Raw genomic sequence first — 24051 nt, 5'->3', positions numbered from 1 at the left:
GCGCCCACCCGACTCCCTGTCGTGCGGTTAAAAACGATTCACCGCCCAGTCAGACCGGAGGCTGTTACGTTTGTCACGAGTGGAACGAAAGGGGTGCAACAACAGTGTCCTTGTTGCTGCAGAGGAGTGAAGTCACTTTAAAAGTCGTCCTCCTTGTCTTGGGAGAGGGTGGGTCTCTGTGCTATAGCTGCAAAGCTCCTCCATTATCCAGTTACAGGCCAGTGAATGGGCCTCTGTCCTCTGCAGTTAACTGGCTTTATTCATGGCCAGGGAATATAGAAATGTGACTGAATTGCAGGGTGTTTCTTGAGACTTGGCCTCTGCTCTATTTTATCTGCTAACCTGTTGGGACCTTAAGAATACATCTTGTCAGAGATGTGTGACGTTCTCTGTCTTTCGAAATGATGTTGAAAGCCTACTCTAAGGGAGTCTTTGTAGGGTGCAAAGGTGTGTGATTGTTCCCAGTTCCGGCTGACTATGGGTAGTATAGTCACTGCAACACACAGTTTGTAGGCTGATGTGATCTACTTACAGAGCCAGCTGAGCTATGGCTCATTGCCTTGGTGGTAGGTACAGTATATCGAATTCATTTGAATGTATGTTTTTGCAGGATATTCAAAATGCCTTTTATGCTAGAATCAAGGTTTTGTTATTTTTGTTTGTTTTACGAGTGTTTATGTCCGCTTGTTCTCATGTATTTTTGGTCTCGTCTCCTTCGCTCCTTCGCACCGGTGCACCTTCCCATTTACACCAGAGATCTGTATATAATGACGAGATGCACGTCTCCGCCCTAAAAATTTGATTTTTTTGGCCCAAAGGCAAGCTTAGGTCCAAAATAAGCATTGGCCTTATTTTGGACAGATTTTAGCGAGAGTGAAACCTCTTACTTTCAAGACGAGAGATCACGTCTTCCTCTCTGACAAGCGGGTTCAACTCGCTATTTGCATTTGAGGTTTGGTCCAACAGAATCTGACAAGCGGGTTCAACTCGCTATTTGCATTTGAGGTTTGGTCCAACAGAATCGGTCATATTGACTCCAAAAACACATTGAGACATTATTTTACTGTAATAGAGGAGAAGTGAACTTTTCTAGCGATACTGTCACGTGTGCTCCCTCTCCGGCTTCTAGGTCACCAGGCTGCTTTGTTATGGCGCACACCTGTCACCATCGTTACGCGCACCTGCGCGGCATCAGACTCACCTGGACTCCATCACTTCCCTGATTACCTTCCCTATATATGTCACTCCCTTTGGTTCCTTCCCCAGGCGTTATTGTTTCTGTTCCAGTGTCATTGTTCGTGTTTCTTGTTTTGTATTTAGTTGCGTTTATTTATTAAAACACTCACTCCCTGAACTTGCTTCCCGACTCTCAGCGCACTCATTACAGATACCCATTTTATGTCTCAACTACTCAAATTGCACACAGAGCAGACAATACTAAAACGAGAGTATCAATGAACATTGATTCTGGAAAATGAATGCTCAGTTTGTCGCGCATGGCATTGGGGTACCACGTACCGCTAGCAGCATTTTAGCCTAAGACTGTTATATTAGCTGTCGAGTCTGTGTTTTATAAATGTGCATAAGCATAAAACACAATTATATAAGGGATTGGCAACTCGTTCTCCTGAGGAATAAGGTAGGCCACTTGATTTCAACATCTGAACAAAGTGGACAGGCTAACATGCTTTTCAAACAGTTGGAGACAGACAGAAGGGTGTGTTCACAACAATTCAACTGTTCAACCTTGTTAGCCGACAGATAGATCCAAGTTCGCTAAACTTGAAATATAAAGATTAGCTGGCTAATCACTAGCACGTGGACCAGAGAGATTGTTGATGAGACCTGTGTTCATTTTCTATAGCCTAATGCCTGCTGCAAGAAGTGAATCATTATTAGTGAATGTGCATTATGCATGGTTCTAGTTAGATTTGTAACATAAAATGGCATTTTCATAGACTTGAAAGCCCGATCAGAGATAATTGCAAAAAAACAGCAGTTTAAACTATTTTGATAAAATAATTCAGTTATTTGTGGGTCTTATGGTTGTGGAAGGCTTATATTTAGCCTAGGTATAACTACACAATGGGAACAGCCGACACCTCAAAGCCAGATAATACCACCATTGTTGTGGGGGTGCCATGTCCACAGCTCCACCGCTTTCAGTGCCAGTGCCAGAATCACACTGGCAGTGAGTGGAGATAATATAAACATGTGAAGGGGAGGTTCTGAGAAGAGAAGAAGAGTGGGAATGACATACATCGACATATTTGGTTATTTTATTTAGACAACAACAGAGGACCACCAGAACAACAGAGTACACAGGTACAGTACCATCAGAAAGTATTCATACCCCTTGACTTACTCCACATTTTGTTTTGTCACAGCCTAAATTTAAATTGGATTAAATATTTTTATTTATTTATTTAATTTTTATCTACACACAATACCCCAAAATGACAAAGTGAAAACATGTTTTTGAATTTTTAGCACTTTAATTGAAAATGAAATACAGAAATGTCACATTTACATAAGTATTTACACACTTGAGTCAATACATGTTGGAATCATCTTTGGCAGCGATTACAGCTGTGAGTCTTTCTGGTTAAGTCTAAGAGTTTCGTACACCTGGATTGTACAAAATGTGCACATTATTCTTTAAAAAAAATGTCAAGCTCTGTCAAGTTGGTTGTTGATCATTGCTAGACAGCCATTTTCAAGTCTTGCCATAGATTTTCTAGCCGATTTAAGTCAAAAATTTAACTAGGCCTCTCAGGAACATTCAATGTCGTCTTGGTAAGCAGCTCCAGTGTATATTTGGCCTTGTGTTTTAGGTTATTGTCCTGCTGAAAGGTGAATCTGTCTCCCATTTGCCTCAATTATAAGGCAAATGGGATTCAGGACATAAAGTTAATTTCTTTGCCAAATTTTTTGCAGTTTTCCTTTAGTGCCTTTACAGGATGCATGTTTTGGAATATTTTTATTCTCTACAGGCTTCCTTCTTTTCACTGTCATTTATGTTAGTTTTGTGGATTAACTACAATGTTGTTGATCCATCCTTAGTTATCTCCTATCACAGCCAGTAAACTCTAACTGTTTTAAAGTCACCATTGGCCTCATGATGAAATCCCTGAGCGGCCTCTCCGGCAACTGAGTTAGGATGGAGGCCTGTATCTTTGTAGTGACCGGGTGTATTGATACTGTCACTTGAGTTGACGCTGGAGAGACGAAGCAGGTACGGGAGTAAAACATTTAATAAATAACGGACATGGAACAAGACAGGAACAGCGTCAGCAAACAGGTAACACAAACAAAAGACAATTAATGCAGCCGCGGGGAACAGAGCAAGGGAACTGACAAATATAGGGGAGGAAATAAAAGATGAGTGAGTCTAGGTGAGTCCAATATTGCTGATGTGCGTGACGAGGGAAGGCAGGTGTGCGTAATGGATGGAAGGAGTGCGTGATGCAGGGCAGCCTGGCGCCCTCAAGCGCCAGGGGGGAGGAAGAACGGGAGCAGACGTGACAGATACACCATCCAACGTGTAATGAATAACTTCACCATGCTCAAAGGGATATGCACTATCTGTTTTTTTTTACCCATCTACCAATATGTGCCCTTCTTTGCGAGGCATTGGAAAACCTCCCTGGTCTTTGTGGTTTGATCTGTGTTAGAAATCCACTGCTCATCTGAGGGACTTTACAGATAATTGTATGTGTGGGGTATGGAGATGAGGTAGTCATTTCAAAATCACACAGAGTGAGTCCATGCAACTTATGTGACTTGTTAAGCAAATGTTTACTCCTGAACTCATTTAGGCTTGACCTAACATAGGGGTTATATCGTAATTGACTCAAGACATTTCAGGTTTTCATTTGTAATTAATTTGTAAAAAATTATTTGGTGTATTGTTTGTATAGGCCAGTGACACAAAATCTAGATTTCATCCATTTTGAGTTCAGGCTGTAACACAACAAAATGTGGAATAAGTCAAGGGGTATGAATACTTTCTGAAGGTACTGTACCTGTGTACTCTGTTGTTCTGGTGGTCCTCTGTTGTTGTCACGCCCTGACCTTAGAGATCCTTATTATTCTCTATGTTTGGTTAGGTCAGGGTGTGACTTGGGTGGGAAAGTCTATGTTTTCTATTTCTTTGTTTTTAGCCGAGTGTGGTTCCCAATTAGAGGCAGCTGTCTATCGTTGTCTCTGATTGGGGATTATATATAAATTGTCATTTTCCTTTTGGGTTTTGTGGGATCTTATTTTCTGTTTAGTGTCTGCGCCTGACGGAACTGTTCGCTTTCGTTTTTGGATTTGTTATTTTTGTTTGAGTGTTTCTTGTAAATAAATATAATGAACACTTTCCACGCTGCGCTTTGGTCCACTCTTCCTTCCACCGACGACGAGCGTTACAGTTGTTGTCTAAATAAAATAACAAAATATGTCGATGTATGTCATTCCCACTCATCTTCTCTTCTCAGAACCTCCCCTTCACATGTTTATATTATCTCCACTCACTGCCATGTGATTCTGGCACTGGCAATGAAAGCGGTGGAGCTGTGGACATGGCACCCCCACAACAATGGTGGTATTATCTGGCCCTTTGAGGTGTCGGCTGTCCCCATTGGCACACGGAGTGGCATTCAGCGGGTGCCAGCTCTGTGCCAGCTCTGCCCAGCAGCCACGGGCGGGCACCGCGTCATCAGACTCTCATTATTTATTGATCTAATGGCCGACTTAGCGGGAGAGCGACATGGAAAGGCCAGTGACATTGGCCTCTCCAATCCTGGCCAGGGTCCGACAGAGAAGACCAGGGGAGAAGTTAGTGGCCCATGTTTAAAGACCTGGGTTTCCTTTGTCAATGATGACTGGGTGGGTCACTTGTTTTGGGCTTGAAATAAATAGAAGTGAAACTGAATGAGTTGTTGTGACCTGGGACATGTCTACTGTAGGTATGTTTGGTTTATTGTGTTCCTTTCTGCACACAGTGGAGTACAGGTACAGATGTAGAATCTTAATTTGACCCAGTTTACTACAAAAGGACAATAATCCTGCAGCAACAGGAAATGTGAATTATTATGTGGATGATAATTAATGGACATTTTTGTAGGGGTTGATAACATTTTTGTTAGGGCAAATCAAGTCTGAAATTTCTGCATGGAAATTACAAACTTTAGAAGCCTATTTAACCCTTTGATGCTACAATCCCATATTTGTGATCATTGTTGAGTGGTCCCTGCAGCGTACGATGTCAAATACCTGATTGGAACAGTAGCAACAGAATGTATGACGCAACAAACGCGTCGAAACACCATTGTTGTCTGAACAGCATCTAAAATGTTTTTTTTGTACTGAAGGAAAATAATAGTCTTAAACTTTATTCCTCAATTTGACCTTTTATTGTAAAAGATAAATGCGAACATCATCCAAGCATCACACGGAACACATCCACAGCCAAACTCACATCCATAGCCAGATTCCATAAACAAGTCTAAATAACAGGTTGCGCTGACAAAACACAAAACATAAGTTAACGACCTAACAGCTAGACTAGTTTACAATGTACCACATCTCTGGTGAGCACAAGAGACTAATGTAAATGTTGATTAGAAAATAAATATATGTCAGCTAAGCTAACAGCAGCTAAATTCTTTATGATGGCAGCCATGTTTGTTTACGACTTCAACTGTAGCCAGCAAATAGCTTAGCATTAGTTCATCATAATCAGTACAACATTCAAGTATTTTACACACATCATATGTGTCCATTACAATCTATGCAAGATTCGGAATGCATGATTTGTCACCAGTACTTGAAAACATGTTAATAAAACAGTAAATACATTATGATCCATACATGAAGTTGATGCCGGAAGTTTACATACACTTCGGTTGGAATCATTAAAACTCGTTTTTCAACCACTCCACAAATTTCTTGTTAACAAACTATAGTTTTGGCAAGTCGGTTAGGACATCTACTTTGTGCATGACACAAGTCATTTTTCCAACAATTGTTTACAGACAGATTATTTCACTTATAATTCACTGTATCACAATTCCAGTGGGTCAGAAGTTTACATACGCTAAGTTGACTGTGCCTTTAAACAGCTTGGAAAATTCCAGAAAATTATGTCATGGCTTTAGAAGCTTCTGATAGGCTAATTGACATCATTTGAGTCAATTAGAGGTGTACCTGTGGATGTATTTCAAGGCCTACCTTCAAACTCAGTGCCTCTTTGCTTGACATCATGGGAAAATCAAAAGAAATCAGCCAAGACCTCAGAAAAAAATGGTAGACCTCCACAAGTCTGGTTCATCCTTGGGAGCAATTTCCAAATGCCTAAAGGTACCACATTCATCTGTACAAACAATAGTACGCAAGTATAAACACCATGGGACCACGCAGCTGTCATACCGCTCAGGATGGAAACGTGTTCTGTCTCCAAGAGATTAACGTACTTTGGTGTGAAAAGTGCAAATCAATCCCAGAACAACAGCAAGGACCTTGTGAAGATGCTGAAGGAAGCAGGTACAAAAGTATCTATATCCACATAACCTGAAAGGCCCCTCAGCAAGAACGAAGCCACTTCTCCAAAACCGCCATAAAAAAGTCAGACTACGGTTTGCAACTGCACATGGGGACAAAGATCGTCTGATGAAACAAAAATATAACTATTTGGCCACAATGACCATTGTTATGTTTGGAGGAAAAAGGGGGATGCTTGCAAGCTAAAGAACACCATCCCAACCATGAAGCACGGGGGTGGCAGCATCATGTTGTGGGGGTGCTTTGCTGCAGGAGGGACTGGTGCACATCACAAAATAGATGGCATCACGAGGAGGAAAATTATGTGGATATATTGAAGCAACATCTCAAGACATCAGTCAGGAAGTTAAAGCTTGGTCACAAATGGTTCTTCCAAATGGACAATGACCCCAAGCATACTTCCAAAGTTGTGGCAAAATGGCTTAAGGACAACAAAGTCAAGGTATTGGAATGGCCATCACAAAGCCCTGACCTCAATCCTATTGAAAATTTGTGGGTAGAACTAAAAAAGCGTGTGTTAGCAAGGAGGCCTACAAACCTGACTCAGTTACACCAGCTCTGTCAGGAGGAATGGGCCAAAATTCACCCAACTTATTGTGGGGAGGTTGTGGAAGGCTACCTGAAACATTTGATCCAAGTTAAACAATTTAAAGGCAATGCTACCAAATATTAATTGAGCGTATATAAACTTCTGACCCACTGGGAATGTGATGAAAGAAATCAAAGCTGAAATAAATCATTCTCTCTACTATTTTTCTGACATTTCACATTCTTAAAATAAAGTGGTGATCCTAACTGACCTAAGACAGGGAATTTTTACTAGGATTAAATGTCAGGAATTGTGAAAAACTGAGTTTAAATGTATTTGGCTAAGGTATATGTAAACTTCCGACTTCATCTGTACATGTGGTGTGCTACAGCAGAAACGACAACACGATATTTTTGATAGGAACGCATACATGTCCAATCTGTAAGACAAACAACCATGAAGGCAATGCGGGCGCCAGCCAGAAAATGTTTTGGGGGAAAACGTTTGTGCAAGGCCTGTTCTGACTAGAGATGCGCAATGTCTTAATCCTTGAGCTGGGGAAACACTCAGGAAGTACTTGGGCTCACGTTGAAGTTGAATAGAGAAGTTTGTCCGCTCAGTAAAGCCTCAAACATAAATTGTCCGCAAGAGTGAAATGGGCTACTTCTTATACAAATTAACGAGGAGGCGGAACACACCTCAATTCAAACTGTTGTTAGAAAATAAAACTTGTTCAAAAATAATTTGAAATTGACAAGTTGAAACAGCCTATTGATAATTAACAGGCAGCGTGCCTTGGTTTGAGGGCAGCGCAGGTAACTGTCCTGTTTAGAGCATTCTGACATCACGAGCATGAAAAAACTCACGCAGGGGCGACGGTTAGAGATATTTGGAACTCACGCGTGAAATGGTTAAAACTCAAATACACTACAAATACACTCAGCAACAAAAGAGTGATAAAATTAAGATCCAGTCAGTGGAATCAGAAGATCAATCGTTGCACTGGTCATTAATCGTGGAGCTCTCAAACAGATAGTCAATAAATATTGAATTGGTTAGAATATTGAACACTTTTGAGATGTCAATCCTGTCCATTGCAGAGCCCACAGAAGGCCATTGCATTGAACATTCTAATTTAGAACTGTATGATTTCATTGCATCATAACAATGAATGATATTACTGGCATTCCAAACATGTCATTAAACATTGTTGTGGTCAGTTTCCCAGGCAACACATTTCAAATTCCTGGATTCTGAAGACAAGAACCTCATTTAAAACATTTTATCATGAAGAGAAAAGGTGTGAGCAAAGGTTTGTGGTGGTTCTTCAGCGTTTTCATGTGTGGTGGCTCTACAGACATTGTGGATTCTACCCACCTTTACAGCAAAAGACAGAAGACCACCCACCCAAAACCAGACCATGTACAACATTTTGACAATATCAGCTATGTGAGACAGACTAAAGAAGAAGCCAAATCAGATTACAAGTCTTTTGGCGATGGACCAACGCACAACCTCCTTGGACTGGCGAACCTGAGGGTGTCAATGTCCACCTTGTCCAYGGATAGTTTCAGAGATGACCTGATCATTGATCCTGTTGACTCTTGGAATTCTCAACCCTACTACCCCCAGAAACCATGGATGTACTTCGATGAGATACAGGTATGACGCTCACCAGGTGTTTCCAAATAAAAATGTACAATAGATTACCTGGTTTCTCAATTTTGGTGAAACTCACAATAAACCAAAGGAAGCATTTCTAACTGTTACACAGGCATACTCAGCAGAGACATCCTGGCCTTACTTCCCGTGGCAGATCGTGCCTCCTTCACCCCCTGTGCAGAGGAGAGCCTCCAGCATGTGGAGATATATGGAGAAGGCCCGTTCATCTAGCCCTGAGCTGCAGACTCCCACCCCAGAGGAGAGAAGCAGCTTCCTCCAGGAGAGCCGTTTATGTAAATATATGTCTTTGTCCTCCACATCCTCCATGAGCCAGAACACTGTCTCTCCCTGTGGGGGACTATGAGATGGAAGAGAAGTAGATCAGTTGCCAGAAGAGCCAGGCTAAGGGCCAGGATGTGGCCCACCTTACTGATGCCATCCAGCAGTGACGTGCAGAAAAAATAACTAACAGGCAGGCCACAATAAATAAATATACATTTTATCAATAATAATTTTGTCATCTTCATGTTTTTTCTGCATGATTAAATCGATTTCTGAACTAATACTTCCCAAATTCGCTGTGATCTGGTACAGCTCGCTCCTGCCTATGGATGTCACACGTCATCTCTTGCCTTTTGGCGGTTACGTTTGTTTTACGGCTAGTTAAAGTAAGCTGATCAAGACTGTTGTGCTCTTCCGTGTTCTGCAGAAGAAGGTGATGGATATGGGTGTCTGCCGTATCTGTATCAGCGACACAATGAAAGCACTGGAACAGCAGCAACAAGACTTAGTGATAGTTTCTATGAGCGATTTGAGCAGAAATGCAATGAACTGGGTCTGGCAGAAAGCGAAACTCATTGTAGCCCAAACAGCCGAACAGAATAGAGAGGGGGCAAATCTACTACAACATACTGGACAATATCAATGTTCATGTTGTGCTGGGGACAATTAAAGGCCACTCTAAAATGTGCAGTTTTGTCACACAACACAATGCCACAGATGTCTCAAGTTTTGAGGGATCGTCCAATTGGCATGCTGAGTGCAGGAATGTCTAACAGAGCTGCTGCCATAAATGTTCATTTCTACCATAAGCCGCCTCCAATGTTGTTTTAGAGAATTTGGCAGTACGTCCAACCAGCCTTACAACCACAGATCACGTGTATGGCGTCGTGTGGGCGAGCGGTTTTCTGTGGTCAACGTTGTGAACAGAATGCCCTATGGTGGCATGGGGTTATGGTATGGTTAGGCATAAGCTACGGACAAGGAACACAATTTTATTTTATCGATGACAATTTGAATGCACAGAGATACCGTGACGAGATCCTGAGGCCGATTGTCATGTCATTCATTCACCGCCGTCAACTCAATTCATTTGAAATGTTTCTAAAATCTCCTATGGGAAAAAGATTGGAACCATTTCTGTGTTTGACTTGCTAGGTTTTATGGGTATTATGACATGTCCACTGTGGGGCTCAATAGTCCGCCTCAGACCTCACCACACATCACTGCCATCCAGGGACAGCTATTTAATTGTGGTCCTAGACTGATTTCTAAATCAAGCGCTATTACAGTTATGAAGTATGTAAGAAAGTACTGTGAGTTTTTCCGTTCTCACACTAGTAAGGAACAGAAAAGGTATGTTACCTTTCCTTGGATGAGATCTGACTGCTTCTGTAGCCATCAGATGGTAGTTACTTATTAAATCTAACAGACAGACAGACCTTTAACCTGTCTGGGAACCCCTCACCAACAGCCAATGAAATTGCAGGGCGCCAAATTCAATCAACAGAAATCTCATAATTCAAATTTCTCAAACATACAAGTATTAGACACCATTTTAAGATAAAATTCTCGTTAATCAAACCACAGTGTCCGATTTCAAAAAGGCTTTTCGGCGAAAACAGAAAATATCATTATGTTAGGTCAGCAACTAGTCACAGAAAGCATACAGCGATTTTCCAACCAAAGAGAGGAGTCACAAAAAGCAGAAATAGAGATAAAATGAATCACTAACCTTTGATATTCTTCATCAGATGACACTCCCGGGACAACATGTTACACAATACATGTATGTTTTGTTCGATCAAGTTCATATTTATATCCAAATAATACAATAAATAGTCCTATAATTCCTATAATAACTACAAAAGTCAAATAAAGAACAGAGCAGCAGCAAATGATGAGTGTAAAAGTGTGTGTGTGTGTGTGTAAAAATGTGTTGTGTGTTTGGGTGTGGCTGTGGCTGTGTGTGTGTGTGTGTGTGTGTGTGTGTGTGTGTGTGTGTGTGTGGGTGTGTGTGTGTGTGTGTGTGTGTGTGTGTGTGTGTGTGTGTGTGTGTGTGTGTGTGTGTGCGCGCGTGCGTGCGTGCGTGCGTGCGTGCGTATATGTAGTGTACAGTATGTGAATGTGTGCTTGTTTTGTGTGGGAGTGTCAATGTAGTGTGTGTGAGTGCGTATGTATATGGTTTGTATATACAGTCTAGTGAGTGTGCGTAGGGTCAGTGCAGGTAGTTTGGGTACCCTTAATTGACTATTTAGCAGTCTTATGGCTTGCGGGTAGAAGCTGTTTCGGAGCCTGTTGGTCCGAGAGCCGATGCTTCGGTGCAACTGATGGTGCAGCTGTAGAACTTTTTGAGGATCCGAGGGCCCATTCCAAATCTTTTCAGCCTGCTGAGGGGGAAGAGGCAATGCCATGCCCTCTTCACAACTGTGCGGGTGTGTGAGGACCATGTTAGGTCCTTAGTGATGTGGACAGCAAGGAACTTGAAGTCAAGGAACTTGACTCATCAACGTTGGTGATCATGCCTACCAACTTCGTGTCGTCAGCAAACTTGATGATGGTGTTGGAGTCATGCATGGCAACGCAGTCGTGGGTGAAAAGGGAGTACAGGAGGGGACTAAGTACAAACCTCAGAGGGGCCCTCGTATTAAGGGTCAGTGTGGCGGAGGTGTTGTTGTATACCCTCACCATCTGGGGCCGGCGCGTCAGGAAGTCCAGGATCCAGTTGCAGAGGGAGGTGTTCAATCCCAGTGTCTCCAGCTTGGTGATGAGTTTGGAGGGGACTATGGTGTTGAACGCTGAGCTGTAGTCTATGAACAGAATTCTCATATAGTTATTTCCCCTCTTGTCCAGGTGGGAGAGGGCAGTGTGAAGTGCACTGAGATTGCGTCATCTGAGGATCTGTTGGGGCGGTATGCGAATTGGAGCATAAAAGGCATTTAACACGTTTGGGAGTTCTACATCACTGGGCAGAACTCCTGCATGGCTGGGTTTCCCTTTGTAATCCGTTATCGTCTGCAACCCCTGCCACATACAATGAACATCGGCACCAATGTAATAGGATTCCAACTTCCTCCTATATTGTCCTTTTGCATGTTTGATGTCTCGTTGGAGGTCGTAGTGGGCTTTCTTGTATGCGTGCGTCCATGTCCATGTCCCGTTCCTTGTAAGCAGAAGCTCTAGCCTTTAGCCCAGTGCGGATTTTGCTTGTAATCCGTGGTTTTTGGTTTGGATACGTTCTTATAGTCACTGTGGAGACAACATCGTCCTTGCACTTATTGATGAAGCCTGTGACTGTCGTGGTAAACTCCTCAATGCTATCGCAGGAATCCCAGAACATATCGCAGTCTGTACTAGCAAAACAGTCTTGTAGCCTCTTGTCTGCTTCATCCGACCACTTCCGTATTGAGCACATCACGGGTACTTCTTGTTTGAGCTTCTGTTAGTAAACAGGAAGCAGGAGAATTGAGTCATGGTCAGATTTGCCGAAGGGAGGACGAGGGAGGGCCTTGTATGCATTTCTGTGGGTAGAACAAAAGTGGTCTAGAGTTTTTGCCCCCCTTGTCGCTCTCCCGAGTTAAAGTCTTCGACCACCAGAAACGCTGCCTCTGGGTGAGTGGTTTCTTGTTTGTCAGGGAGAATTCAAAATTTCCAAACAATTAATTTAGCGGTATAGATTTCGTTGTAAATGCAACTGCGCCGACTGGCCAACCGTACCCGCTGCCACTCCCCTTGCCACGCCCACTACCTAAACCCTTTAGATCCAGAAAAAAACACTGTAAAGTATTAAGTGTTTGAAGACCCATCACCCGGGGCAGACACAGAGTATGTTCTTTGAACAGCAGTGAAATCTGATGAATGATTTAAGCTTCCATGGGGAAACAAACAACAAGAACAGAGAAAAAGATGAGCACAAGATTCAAAAAACCTAACCCGTCCCAATTATAAGTCATAAACCACCTATCCTGTGCCCACAATTAGCTATCTCTCAATTTCATCAAAAAATCAGGCAGGCTTTTTTCTCATCATTCCGTTCTCACAGATCACTCTTTAACTGACTTGCCTACTTAAATAAAGGTGTAAAAAAATATATATATATTCGGCCAAATTGGTGTCCAAAAATACCGATTTCCGATTGTTATGAAAACTTGAAATCGGCCCTAATTAATTGGCCATTCCGATTAATCGGTCGACCTCTAATCCTGATGCCTAGTCACTTTACCCTGCCTTCTTGCACATAAAGTATCTACCTCAAATACCTCATACAGTGGTTTCTCAACTAAAAGTTTTGTGATTATGCTGCGGGACTTACCGAGGTAATTTGTGGTTTAGGACTGTACCCTTCGTCACTGCTTCATTGCTCCAGACCAGCGCAAGGGGGAGTTAGAGCACTGATTATGCTTTTGGGTCCCAAGGCGCTAATGTGTCTCTAACTGACAATGCATGGGCGACATAAACCAAATAGAAACTGATAATTGTGCACGACTTCAAAATTGAATTTCAATGAACTGAATGATAACGATGAAGAGGGTGATTGAATTTAGAACAATAGTGTAAGAATTGCTATTCCTCGGTCCTGTCCTCCTGTTTCTACTCGTCAGTAATACTTTCTAAAACTATTGTTACACTAAGATTTTTTATCCTAAGAGAAACTAAAATGTTCAATTATATTCTGTGATATTCTTAAGATATACTGTATGTGTTGACTGAATATAAGCAAGTGATGTCTGCTAAATAATCAAGTTGATGGCACAGTCATATAGCCTCGGCACCTACATAGAGCTGAGTCATTCATGGCTTTGGATCAAAATTAATAAGTACCGACATTCTTTCTGATAGTCTTTAATAAAGACATGTTTTGGTTATCCTGACCTGGACACCATGTATTATAATAGCCTGTTATGGGCTATTAGCAGGACAATAGACTCTTGCCAACACCTCTCTGTATTTTGATACTTTGTGCAAGGCAATTGATCAGCATTAAAAACTTTGGATGGGGCCTCCCGAGTGGTGCAGCGGTCTAAGACACTGTATCGCAGTGCAAACTGCGTTGCTACAGATGCTGGTTCGATATCCGTGCTGGCCGTGACCGGGAGACCTATGGGGCGACGGTGGGCTTTTGGTTTCTCTCCCTCTAAAAACAGAAATAAATCATTCTAAATAACAAACTGGCTTTATTTACAAATTAGTAATAATGTCTCACTCCATGTTCAAGAATGGCCTTTTTCTCGCTCACTTTAGGTTATTTGAAAACAAAATCTCCAAAATATCGTTATTTTTTTAAACAAAGCAATTATTATTATTAATTAATTCAGAATTATATAAAAGCCTTATAGATATTCTCACAGATCCTAACGAAAAATGCCTCTTAGAGATTAATTTAGAATCCTCCAACCCTCTAAATCGAATTATTGGCGGAGAGTCACGTCATAGAATATATATTTTTCCGATATACTTTAGGCCTATCGTAGGCGACATGAGTCTCACTATTGTTGAGTAATGTGCTGTTAAAAGTGGTGTAGGTCTTATTTATTTAAAAAGCATATTGAAGTTAGAAGCAATAAGATTTGAAGCAATAGCCTACCCGCTGTGGTCAACTATTTCAGCACCGTTTCGCACTGCTCTGAGACAAGCATGGGGACTGGTCTTGATAAATCAATGAGATTTTTATTTTCACTGAATCTCCATTTGGGTATTGGTTAGACTACAATTAGGGTGTGGAAATGTTATGCTCTTAGTACTGTAGCCTACTCCCAGCCATCACATTATACAGCGCCATATTTTCCTAACGGAAACCCTGAAGGTTTCGTTTTTCTTGGAATAGAAACACTATAATATTAATCAAATTAATTAGGCAACATTTCTTAAAATCAATCCCATATACTATGTTCTTACAAAAAAATATTTTAAATTCTCTACTACAGACAATATTGAAGGTTATCAAATGCTTTTAAAATATGCCCTCTGGTGGTCAAACTAGCACTAACTAGCATTAATGGTAACAATGGCTGACAATTTACCCTTTCCCACGTACCATCACAAGGGTCTGATCGTTCTACAGTGATCCCTGAAGTATACGATCACACCCTTGTGATTAGAACGCTTATTTAGAACGGTCAGTTTCGAATGACGCAACAGTCAGCATTGTAGCTGGCCACACTTTTTTCAGAAACTATTTACACAAACACAGTCCTTACAAAGTTATGTCCAGAATGTGAGCAGTTTATTTTTGGATGCAATGTTCAGATATTCACAGAAGTATCTATAGCATAACACAATCATCTAAACCGGAAAAATGTAGGCTACATTTGTCCTAGCGCTAACTGAGGAAAGATTGACGCAAAACAAGCGGTCATATTTTCGAACTCTCGGCTGACATAAACTACAATATTAATAGCAATTACTATTTATAATGAATCACATCACGGGTGAGCTCACCATTGATCGAAATAATGAATTAAAGTAAAACACTTTCTAGAAATCTAAAGTAATCCGACGATGATTAGTTTCAGTACGCAGCCATGCTTTTTTTCCTCACAGAAACCAAAGATAATAAGAGAAGACAAGATGAGTTTGGTCTGTTTATAGTATGCATGTTGAAGGGGTGTGTCATCTACCATCGCTCACATCCCACCATTCACTTCCTGAAGTTCTCAAAAAATGAGTGAACCCTTACTCACCTCATTTTGTTATAGCATTTTTGGTCCGACAGACAATTACGTGAAACCCAGAATGCATTGTATGTCAACAAACATGGCTCCACACATAGCTGGAATTAGCTTAGCTCATCATAATCAGTACAACCTTCAAAAAAGTATTTTACACACATAGTATGTGCCCATTACAATCTATGCAAGAATCGGAATGCATGATTTATCACCGGTACTTGAAAAACATGTGAATAAAACAGTAAATATATCAATAATTACCACACAAAACATTTTCTAATAGTGATTTATTGATACAAATGGCGTGTGCAGGCAGTCAATCACGTAACCTCTCACTCCCACTCTGAGCCATTCAGTGTTGTTGTTTATGTATGTAGCTAGTGAGCTAAGCTGTAGCATTGACAATGTCTGAAATGAGTCTGAAAGTCAGGAATCAGATTCTGACAGTGAGGAGCTGCCCCCCAGCCATTGAGAACCCTGAATCTGAGGACCCGTTGTCCACTGACAAAGTCCCAGTTCCCTTTGAAGATGTTGGTGGTGATGGAGGCAGACCGGCAGTGGATGAAGTACAGGAGTTCTGTGGTAGCTGGAAGGCTGCCAGCGATTTCACCCCTCCTGGCCCTGCTGTTTGCTTTGATGAGTCCCAGTCTGGAGTGCAACGCCCCTTGCCATTTCCATCTGAGGCAGAGTGCTTCAAGTTGTTTCTGACAGAGGAGCTGGTGGGAGACATAGCAGAGACCAATCGCTATGCCTTGGAGCTACAGGAGAAGAGAGAGCCAGGAGTGGGGGGGACAATCACAATTCGTGAAATGTATACCTTCCTGGTGACAGTCCTTCTCATGGGGATAGTAAAGAAGAACTCCCTAAGAGAATACTGGAGCACAGATCCTATGTTTGCAACTCCCTTCTTTGTCACCCTCTTTTCCCAAGACTGCTTCCTAGCTCTGCTGCGATGACTGCATTTCATCAACAATGCTACTGCCATCCTAAATGACCCGTTATACAAAATAAGAAATGTCAACAGCTGGCAGTAAAGTGTGCATGACAAACGAGACATCCGTGTCCTCTCCACTGTCCATACAGCAACCATGTCGGCCACAGGGAAGGTGGACCACCTGACGGGAGAGAGAAAAATCAAACCAGACTGTGTGCTTGACTATTACCTCAAAATGGGGGCAGTGGATAAGGCGGACATGATAAACAGCTTTATGGAATGCACTCAGAAAACGACCAAGTGGTATAAGAAGATATTTTTCAATTTTTCCGGGGTAGCTTCAAAATACAACAAGCCAATACTTCTCTGACGCAATTAGCATTGTTTTAAAGAGCTAATATAAGAATGTAACTAGCTACATAAGCACGATTGAATATCTCACCCACCATAAAGGTTATGACATGAGTAACGTTACCTCGCGTGTCCGCGGTTATAAGGAATATACACATTATGCTCCATACACACAGTGAGCTACAGTAGGAACGGTATAACACGACATACAGAAACTATTATAACGTAATAAGGTACTTATTTTGCTAGAAACGCAGTCTGGATTTGAACCTGGGTGTCTGTAGTGACGCCTCTAGCACTGAGACGCTGTGCCTTAGACAGCTGCGCTACTTGGGAGTCAAAAGTTTCAAAATACAACACATGCTAATACTTCTCTGACGCAATTAGCATTGTTTTCCAGAGCTAATAGAAGAATGTAGCTAGCTACCTAAGCATTGAGTATAACACCATAAAGGTTATGAAATGAGTAACGTTACCTCGCTTGTCCGCAGTTATAAGGAATATACACAAATATATTATGCTACAGTAGAAATGACATAACACGACATGCAGAAACTATTATAACTTAATAAGGCACATACTTTGATAGAAACGCACACATTTCCAAAGTTATTATTGGTAACGAAAACAACTATGACTGCTGTCAGTAAATGTTTCTGTCTCTGTCTTATTTCTTTTAATTGGAGTGTTATTTTGACTCCTTTTTCTGTAGTAATATATCTATCTTTTTATGCAGGCAACAGACGGAAAATGTGAACACGTGTGTGCAGGACGGGAGATGAGCAGATGTCTGCAGACTTGAACTGCACAAACAATTGGGAAGTGTTTGGGGAATTTTGTCTGGGTCAGAAATGTCCCAAAAAATTATTGGTCCGCAAAAGTAAAGATGACTACTTTTATGTGAATGAATGAGGCGGAACACACCTCAATTCAAACTGTTCTTAGAAAATAAAAAACTTGTTAGAAAATAATTTGAAATTGACAAGTTGAAAACAGCCTATAAATAAAAACAGGCTGCGTGCCTTGGTTTGAGGGCAGCGTGGATTAAAAGTCCAGCCTCTCTCAGCCTATTGCGGACAGTCTGAGCACTGATGGGGGGATTGTGCATTCCTGGTGTAACTCGGGCAGTTGTTGTTGTTGCCATCCTGTACCTGTCCTGCAGGTGTGATGTTCGGATGTACCGATCCTGTGCAAGTGCTGTTACACGTGGTCTGCCACTGCGAGGATGATCAGCTGTCCGTCCTGTCTCTCTGTAGCGCTGTCTTCGGCGTCTCACAGTACGGACATTGCAATTTATTGCCCTGGCCACATCTGCAGTCCTCATGCCTCCTTGCAGCATGCCTAAGGCATGTTCACGCAGATGAGCAGGGACCCTGGGCATCTTTCTTTTGGTGTTTTTCAGAGTCAGTAGAAAGGTCTCTTTAGTGTTCTAAGTTTTCATAACTGTGACCTTAATTGCCTACCGTCTGTAAGCTGTTAGTGTCTTAACGACCGTTCCACAGGTGAATGTTCATTAATTGTTTATGGTTCATTGAACAAGCATGGGAAACCGTGTTTAAACCCTTTACAATGAAGATCTGTGAAGTTATTTGGATTTTTGCAAATTATCTTTGCAAGACAGGGTCCTGAAAAAGGGACGTTTCTTTTTTTGCTGAGTTTATATCTTTATTTCCCAAACACAATTCAACACAATCACTTTTTTGTCTTTTAACACAGGCTTAACACCTTTGTGCTTTTTAAAACACTTTTAACATAGGCCAGGCCCTATTGTTACCTCATTTCTCAGCGATAATGCATTGCGTTATGCCTGGGAAGAAAACACTTCAATTTGCTCAACTTTCCACTGGCTCAACCATTGGCTCAGCTTACCCCATGGCCATTGGCTCAAACATTTTGACTATATTAGGCCACACAGCTACAGAGATGCTCTTGCATGCTAGGTTCAGGACCTCATATTGAAGCTTATAGAGACCTCAACAGATGCATAGAACAATCTTAAAAGTGTCTACTTTGGTTTAGATACAAGCATCATGAAACCTCTAACACAATAAATACATTTGACTTGGTGAAAATCCGTTTTTTGGACCTAACTTGCTTACAACTTTTTCCATGTCATTTCTTTCTTCACAGACCATGAAAGGAGCTCTTCCTAAATATTTGGTCAAATTATTCATTTTGTGTATGGTTTCCTTGTAACGACCGTCTACTTCGTCCTCCTCCTCAGACAAGGAGAGGCGAGAAGGATCAGAAGACCAATATGCAGCGTGGTAGTTTGAAGACATAATGAATTTATTGACAAGACGAACACTGACACGATCTACACTTGAATGATACAAAATAACAAAACGACGTAGACTGACTTAAACATGAGAACTTACATACAACGAAGAACGCACGAACAGGTACAGACTACAAACAAACGAACRAACGATACAGTCCCRTGTGGTACCAACATACAAACACAGGAGACAACCACCCACAACAAACAATGTGAAACAACCTACCTTAATATGGTTCTCAATCAGAGGAAACGTAAACCACCTGCCTCTAATTGAGAACCATATCAGGTAACCCATTAACCAACATAGATACACATAACATAGAATGCCCACCCCAACTCACGCCCTGACCGACTAAACACATACAAAACAACAGAAAACAGGTCAGGAACGTGACATTCCTAGAAACAAGTGTGGCTCAACTTACCTCTTTAGCTTAATTTCTGCCACTCTGCCCTAATATTGGGTAAATTAATGAATTTTCAAATAAGTTCAATACATTTTAGAATATTGTTGAATTCCGTTTTAATGTCTGGATTCTGTGACTCCGTATGTGTTTTCCACAACGTGGATTCTATTGGGCCCTACTGTCCTAAAAACTCCTTGAATTCCTTTCTCATTTCTCTCACTCAGTAGCATTATCAACCACACAGCGCTACTATGTGTGTCTCTCCCCTCTATCATAGACAGTTCCAATCATGCATCGAAATACTTGTCAAATCGGACAAACACACCAAATGTGTTTTTTGTGCAGTAATATTGTAGTAATGAGTACTAGTGTGTTTTAGCTGTGGAGCTGTGGATTGATTATGTGTGTTTGTGTGGGTATCTGTCCCTGTGGTGCACCGCTACTGAGAGCTGAGTGGATTGGACTTGAGGGCTGTGGGAGTGTATGGTCAAGGTCAGCGTGTGGAGTAAGGGTCAGAAGACTATCGGGGGGAGCCGTCAAGCTCAGATCAGTCCCTGGAGCTGACACTGACCCACCCTCTATCCATACACCCCTCCTCCTGTAGGGTGGAAGCACCCAGCCTCATGTACAAAAGGTTACCAAAGGTTGAGATCATCAACTAACATAAGTGAGGGCAGGGACATTTCCCAGTTTACAGTCAACTCTGATAACTGATAAATGCAATGGCTTGGGACAGTTGTGACAGTTTGCACTAAACCGGAACATGCAGTTAGTTATCAGAGGCAATTAAAAATGATGCAATTGAATTGGGACGAGGAGCTATATTGCACTTTTTTAACAGTTTATCTAAAGTGCACTTGTCAGCAGTCGACTGTGATGCAAGATGACACAATTTAATTTTCCATTTAGAATTTGTGAGTTCATTTTCAGCTAAAGTTCTTGGATTTGTTGGCCATCAGACGTATAAACAAATTGTGTGACTCCATTCTTGCTTATAAGATATGATAAGCTCAGGCTGTGCCATGCACACAGCGTAAAGAGAGCCAGCCAAGGTCAACATTGATAACTATGGCCCGCGGTAGTCGACTGAAAATGGAAGGGTGTGACATATGTCTGGTCTAATTAGCTTTGTTTGCGCCCCACTAAGTCCCCTGTCGTTGCGATGCTAAGAGCCTGCTCTCTGAACTCTCCCTGCAGTAGCAGCAAAGCTGAAGATTAGCGCCGAGCCTGTCTAGCCGTGGAGAGTTGAGCTTTTTACTCTCCGCCTGATGGATTTGTGTGACCGGTCACTCTAGCGTCCTGCTGCACTATGTAACCGAAGCTAACACACGTTCTACACTATTACTATTATTGTATTAGTCTGTATCTTCAGTTGCAAGTCTTAAGAAAGTTACAGTGTATGACTGGCAAGCAAAGCCAGGATAGCAGTTTAGCTGTCGCGTTCGATAGGCGCCACAGGTCACAGAGTGAGTAATCAATGTGGTTTGTCATGTGCTCTTTGGAGACCCATCAATCTTGGTTGTTGTGTCTGTTTGTTTGTTTAGTCTATCTCTCTCTCGCTTACTGACTAATATCCGCCTATGGTACCTGTAGCACACTGTTCGATAATCTCAACGTGAGTAATCGATGTGTTGTATTGTGTGCTTTGGAGACACAGCAATCTCCGTTGTTGTGTTTGTTAAGTCTCGCTCACAGGCTCGTATTGATTCATATACTGTTCTAGACGCACCTGTTATGTCTGTTGTGTCTGCTCTGCGTGGCTGTTTGACCCTGACCAAAGTTCTCGTCTGCTGTTTTTCTGTTTTTGTCTGCAGGTTGAGTGTGGCGTTGTGAGCGACAGGATGACCAGTCTCTGAGGAAAAAGAAGCAGACTCTGAGGAAAAAGGAGACAGAGGAGTGAGTGTTCACCGTGGGAGAGCTCTTCATCACTCTACCCCCCCTGACAGCTGCACCAATGTTCTCTCCCGACCAGGAAAACATCTCCACCACCCCAGCCTCCACCAAAGTGCCAGTCAAATATGGAGAGCTCATTGTTCTGGGGTAAGAGGGGGTTTAATTGCATTTTGTTGCTTATGTACAGTACATAGGCCAGAGTTAACCCAATCTGATATTAGTGAGGGCGTGGGCGGGCAAGAGCAAGTGTTGGTTCAGGAATGTATTTATTATTTTAAATTAGGGTGGGGGTTGAGATGAGGAGCGGGATTATTTAAGATACTCTTTGAAGAGGTAGGATTTCAGGTGCTTTCGGAAGATGTGCAGGGACTCTGCTGTCCTAGCTTCAGGGGGAAGCTGGTTCCACCATTGGGGTGCCAGGACAGAATAGAGCCTGGACTGGGCCAAGAGACCAAAGGTGGCAGAACGGAGTGCTCGGTTGGGTGTAGGGTATGAGCATAGCCTGAAGGTAGGGAGGGGCAGTTCCTCTTGCTGCTCCGTAGGCAAGTACCATGGTCTTGTATCACAAGCACAGTGAAGTACCAATACCTAGAAATCTATGCAAAACAATACGCACATTCCAAAAGTAAAAAAGAAAGAAATTAAGAAATATCAGAACGAGCAATGTCAGAGTCTGGAATATAAATATATCAGTGGAGGCTGGTGGGAGGAGCTATAGGAGGACGGGCTCATTTTAATGGCTTTAATGGAATAAATGGAACGGAGTCTAACGTGGTTTCCATATGTGCGATGTGTTTGATACCGTTCCATTGATTCCATTCCAGCCATTACAATGAGCCCGTCCTCTAATATCTCCGTCGACCAGCCTCCGCTATATATATATATATATATATATATATATATATATATACAGTGCATTCGGAAAGTATACAGACCCCTTCCCTTTTTCCACATTTTGTTACGTTACAGCCTTATTCTAAAATAGATTAGATGAAATATATTTTCTTCTCATCAATCGACACACATAAATAAGTATTCAGACCCTTTGATATTAGAGCTCAGGTGCATCCTGTTTCCATTGATCATCCTTGAAATGATTGGTCCACCTGTAGTAAATTCAGTTGATTGGACATGATTCGGAAAGGCTGTCTACATAAGGTCCCACAGTTGACAGGGCATGTCAGAGCAAAAACCAAGCCAAGAGGTCGAAGGAATTGTCTGTAGAGCTCCGAGACAGAAAATGTCTGCAGCATTGACGGTACCCAAGAACACAGTGGCCTCCGTCATAAATGGAATAAGTTTGGAACCACCAAGACTCTTCCTAGAGCTGGCTGCCTGGCCTAACGGAGCAATCGGGGGAGAAGGGCCTTGGTCAGGGAGGTGACCAAGAACCCGATGGTCACTCTGACACAGCTCCAGATTTCCTCTGTGGCGATGAGAGAATTGTCCAGAGCACTGCACCAATCAGGCCTTTATGGTAGTGGCCAGACGGAAGCCACTCCTCAGTAAAAGGCACATGATAGCCCGCTTGGAGTTTGCCAAAAGGCACCTAAAGGACTCTCAGACCATGAGAAACAAGATTCTCTGGTCTGATGAAACCACAATTGAACTCTTTGGCCTGAATGCCAAGCGTCACGTCTGGAGGAAACCTGGCACCATCCCTACGGTGAAGCATGGTGGTGGCAGCATCATGTTGTGGGGATGTTTTTCAGTGTAGATAGTGTTAAACAAATCAGAATAGATTTTAGATTTTAGATTCCCTTTGCCTTGATGACAGCTTTGCACACTCTTGGCCTTCTCTCAACCACCTTCATGAGGAATACTTTTCCAACAGTCTTGAAGGAGTTCCCACATATGTGACTCGTTTCAGGAAACTTGGTGTTTCAGGAAACTAGGCGTATGTCGCAAGTCACGACTTCATATGAGATTTGAACGTTTATTTATATTTTTTATCACAATGCATTTTTTGGCAGAAATGCCTTCTGGAACATTTTAACTTTCATGTGAGATGAGTTTCGGATTGGTCTGCCGTGTAGAATCTTCTGTCTATAAAATGAGCTGCTCGTTATGTGTAGATAATCCTTCTACTGCAGTTTTTTCGAAAGATAACATTAGCCATGGAGAACTGGAAATGTGTTGCTAATGCTCTCAATAACATTTCTGCCTTGAATATATCAGGCGCTATCGACAAAGGTCAGTGGGAAAAAGTTGTGATGGACTACTTTCAGGAGGACGATAGCACCATGCTGACTCTCTCTGACTCTGAAAATGAATCAGACGTTGAGGATATCCCTGATTTAGGTAGAAACATTTTCATTGAAGAAGACATTGTAGAGTCTTCTGATGACAGTGATGGGGAAGAAACGGCGATCAACATAGTTGTTGTCACGGAAGAAGTTGACCAAGTTTAGAAATCAGTGGAATGTCTGGTAGAAGCAGAGTATGATAAGGAGATGAATAGAATTCTGTCGTTTGATTGCAAATGCAGAGGGAGTCGAAAA

At 42.0% G+C, this 24051-nt stretch overlaps 1 protein-coding gene across 1 annotated transcript in view; it reads left to right on the top strand.

Annotated features, from left to right (window-relative positions):
• Positions 1 to 24051, top strand: part of LOC111982389 (E3 ubiquitin-protein ligase pellino homolog 1) — a 44757-nt gene that overhangs the window by 4219 nt on the left and 16487 nt on the right. Inside the window, exon 2 of the mRNA XM_024013956.3 lies at positions 21472 to 21697. Within this exon, the coding sequence (XP_023869724.1) occupies positions 21612 to 21697 (86 nt within the window). The 5' untranslated portion in view covers positions 21472 to 21611. The remainder of the gene's footprint in view (positions 1 to 21471; positions 21698 to 24051) is intronic.

The sequence above is a fragment of the Salvelinus sp. IW2-2015 genome, linkage group LG21, assembly GCF_002910315.2.
Source record: "Salvelinus sp. IW2-2015 linkage group LG21, ASM291031v2, whole genome shotgun sequence".
Classification (NCBI taxonomy): Eukaryota; Metazoa; Chordata; class Actinopteri; order Salmoniformes; family Salmonidae; genus Salvelinus; species Salvelinus sp. IW2-2015.
The sequence above is the reverse complement of the archived record's forward strand: the minus strand, read 5'-3'. Positions and strand labels throughout refer to the sequence as shown.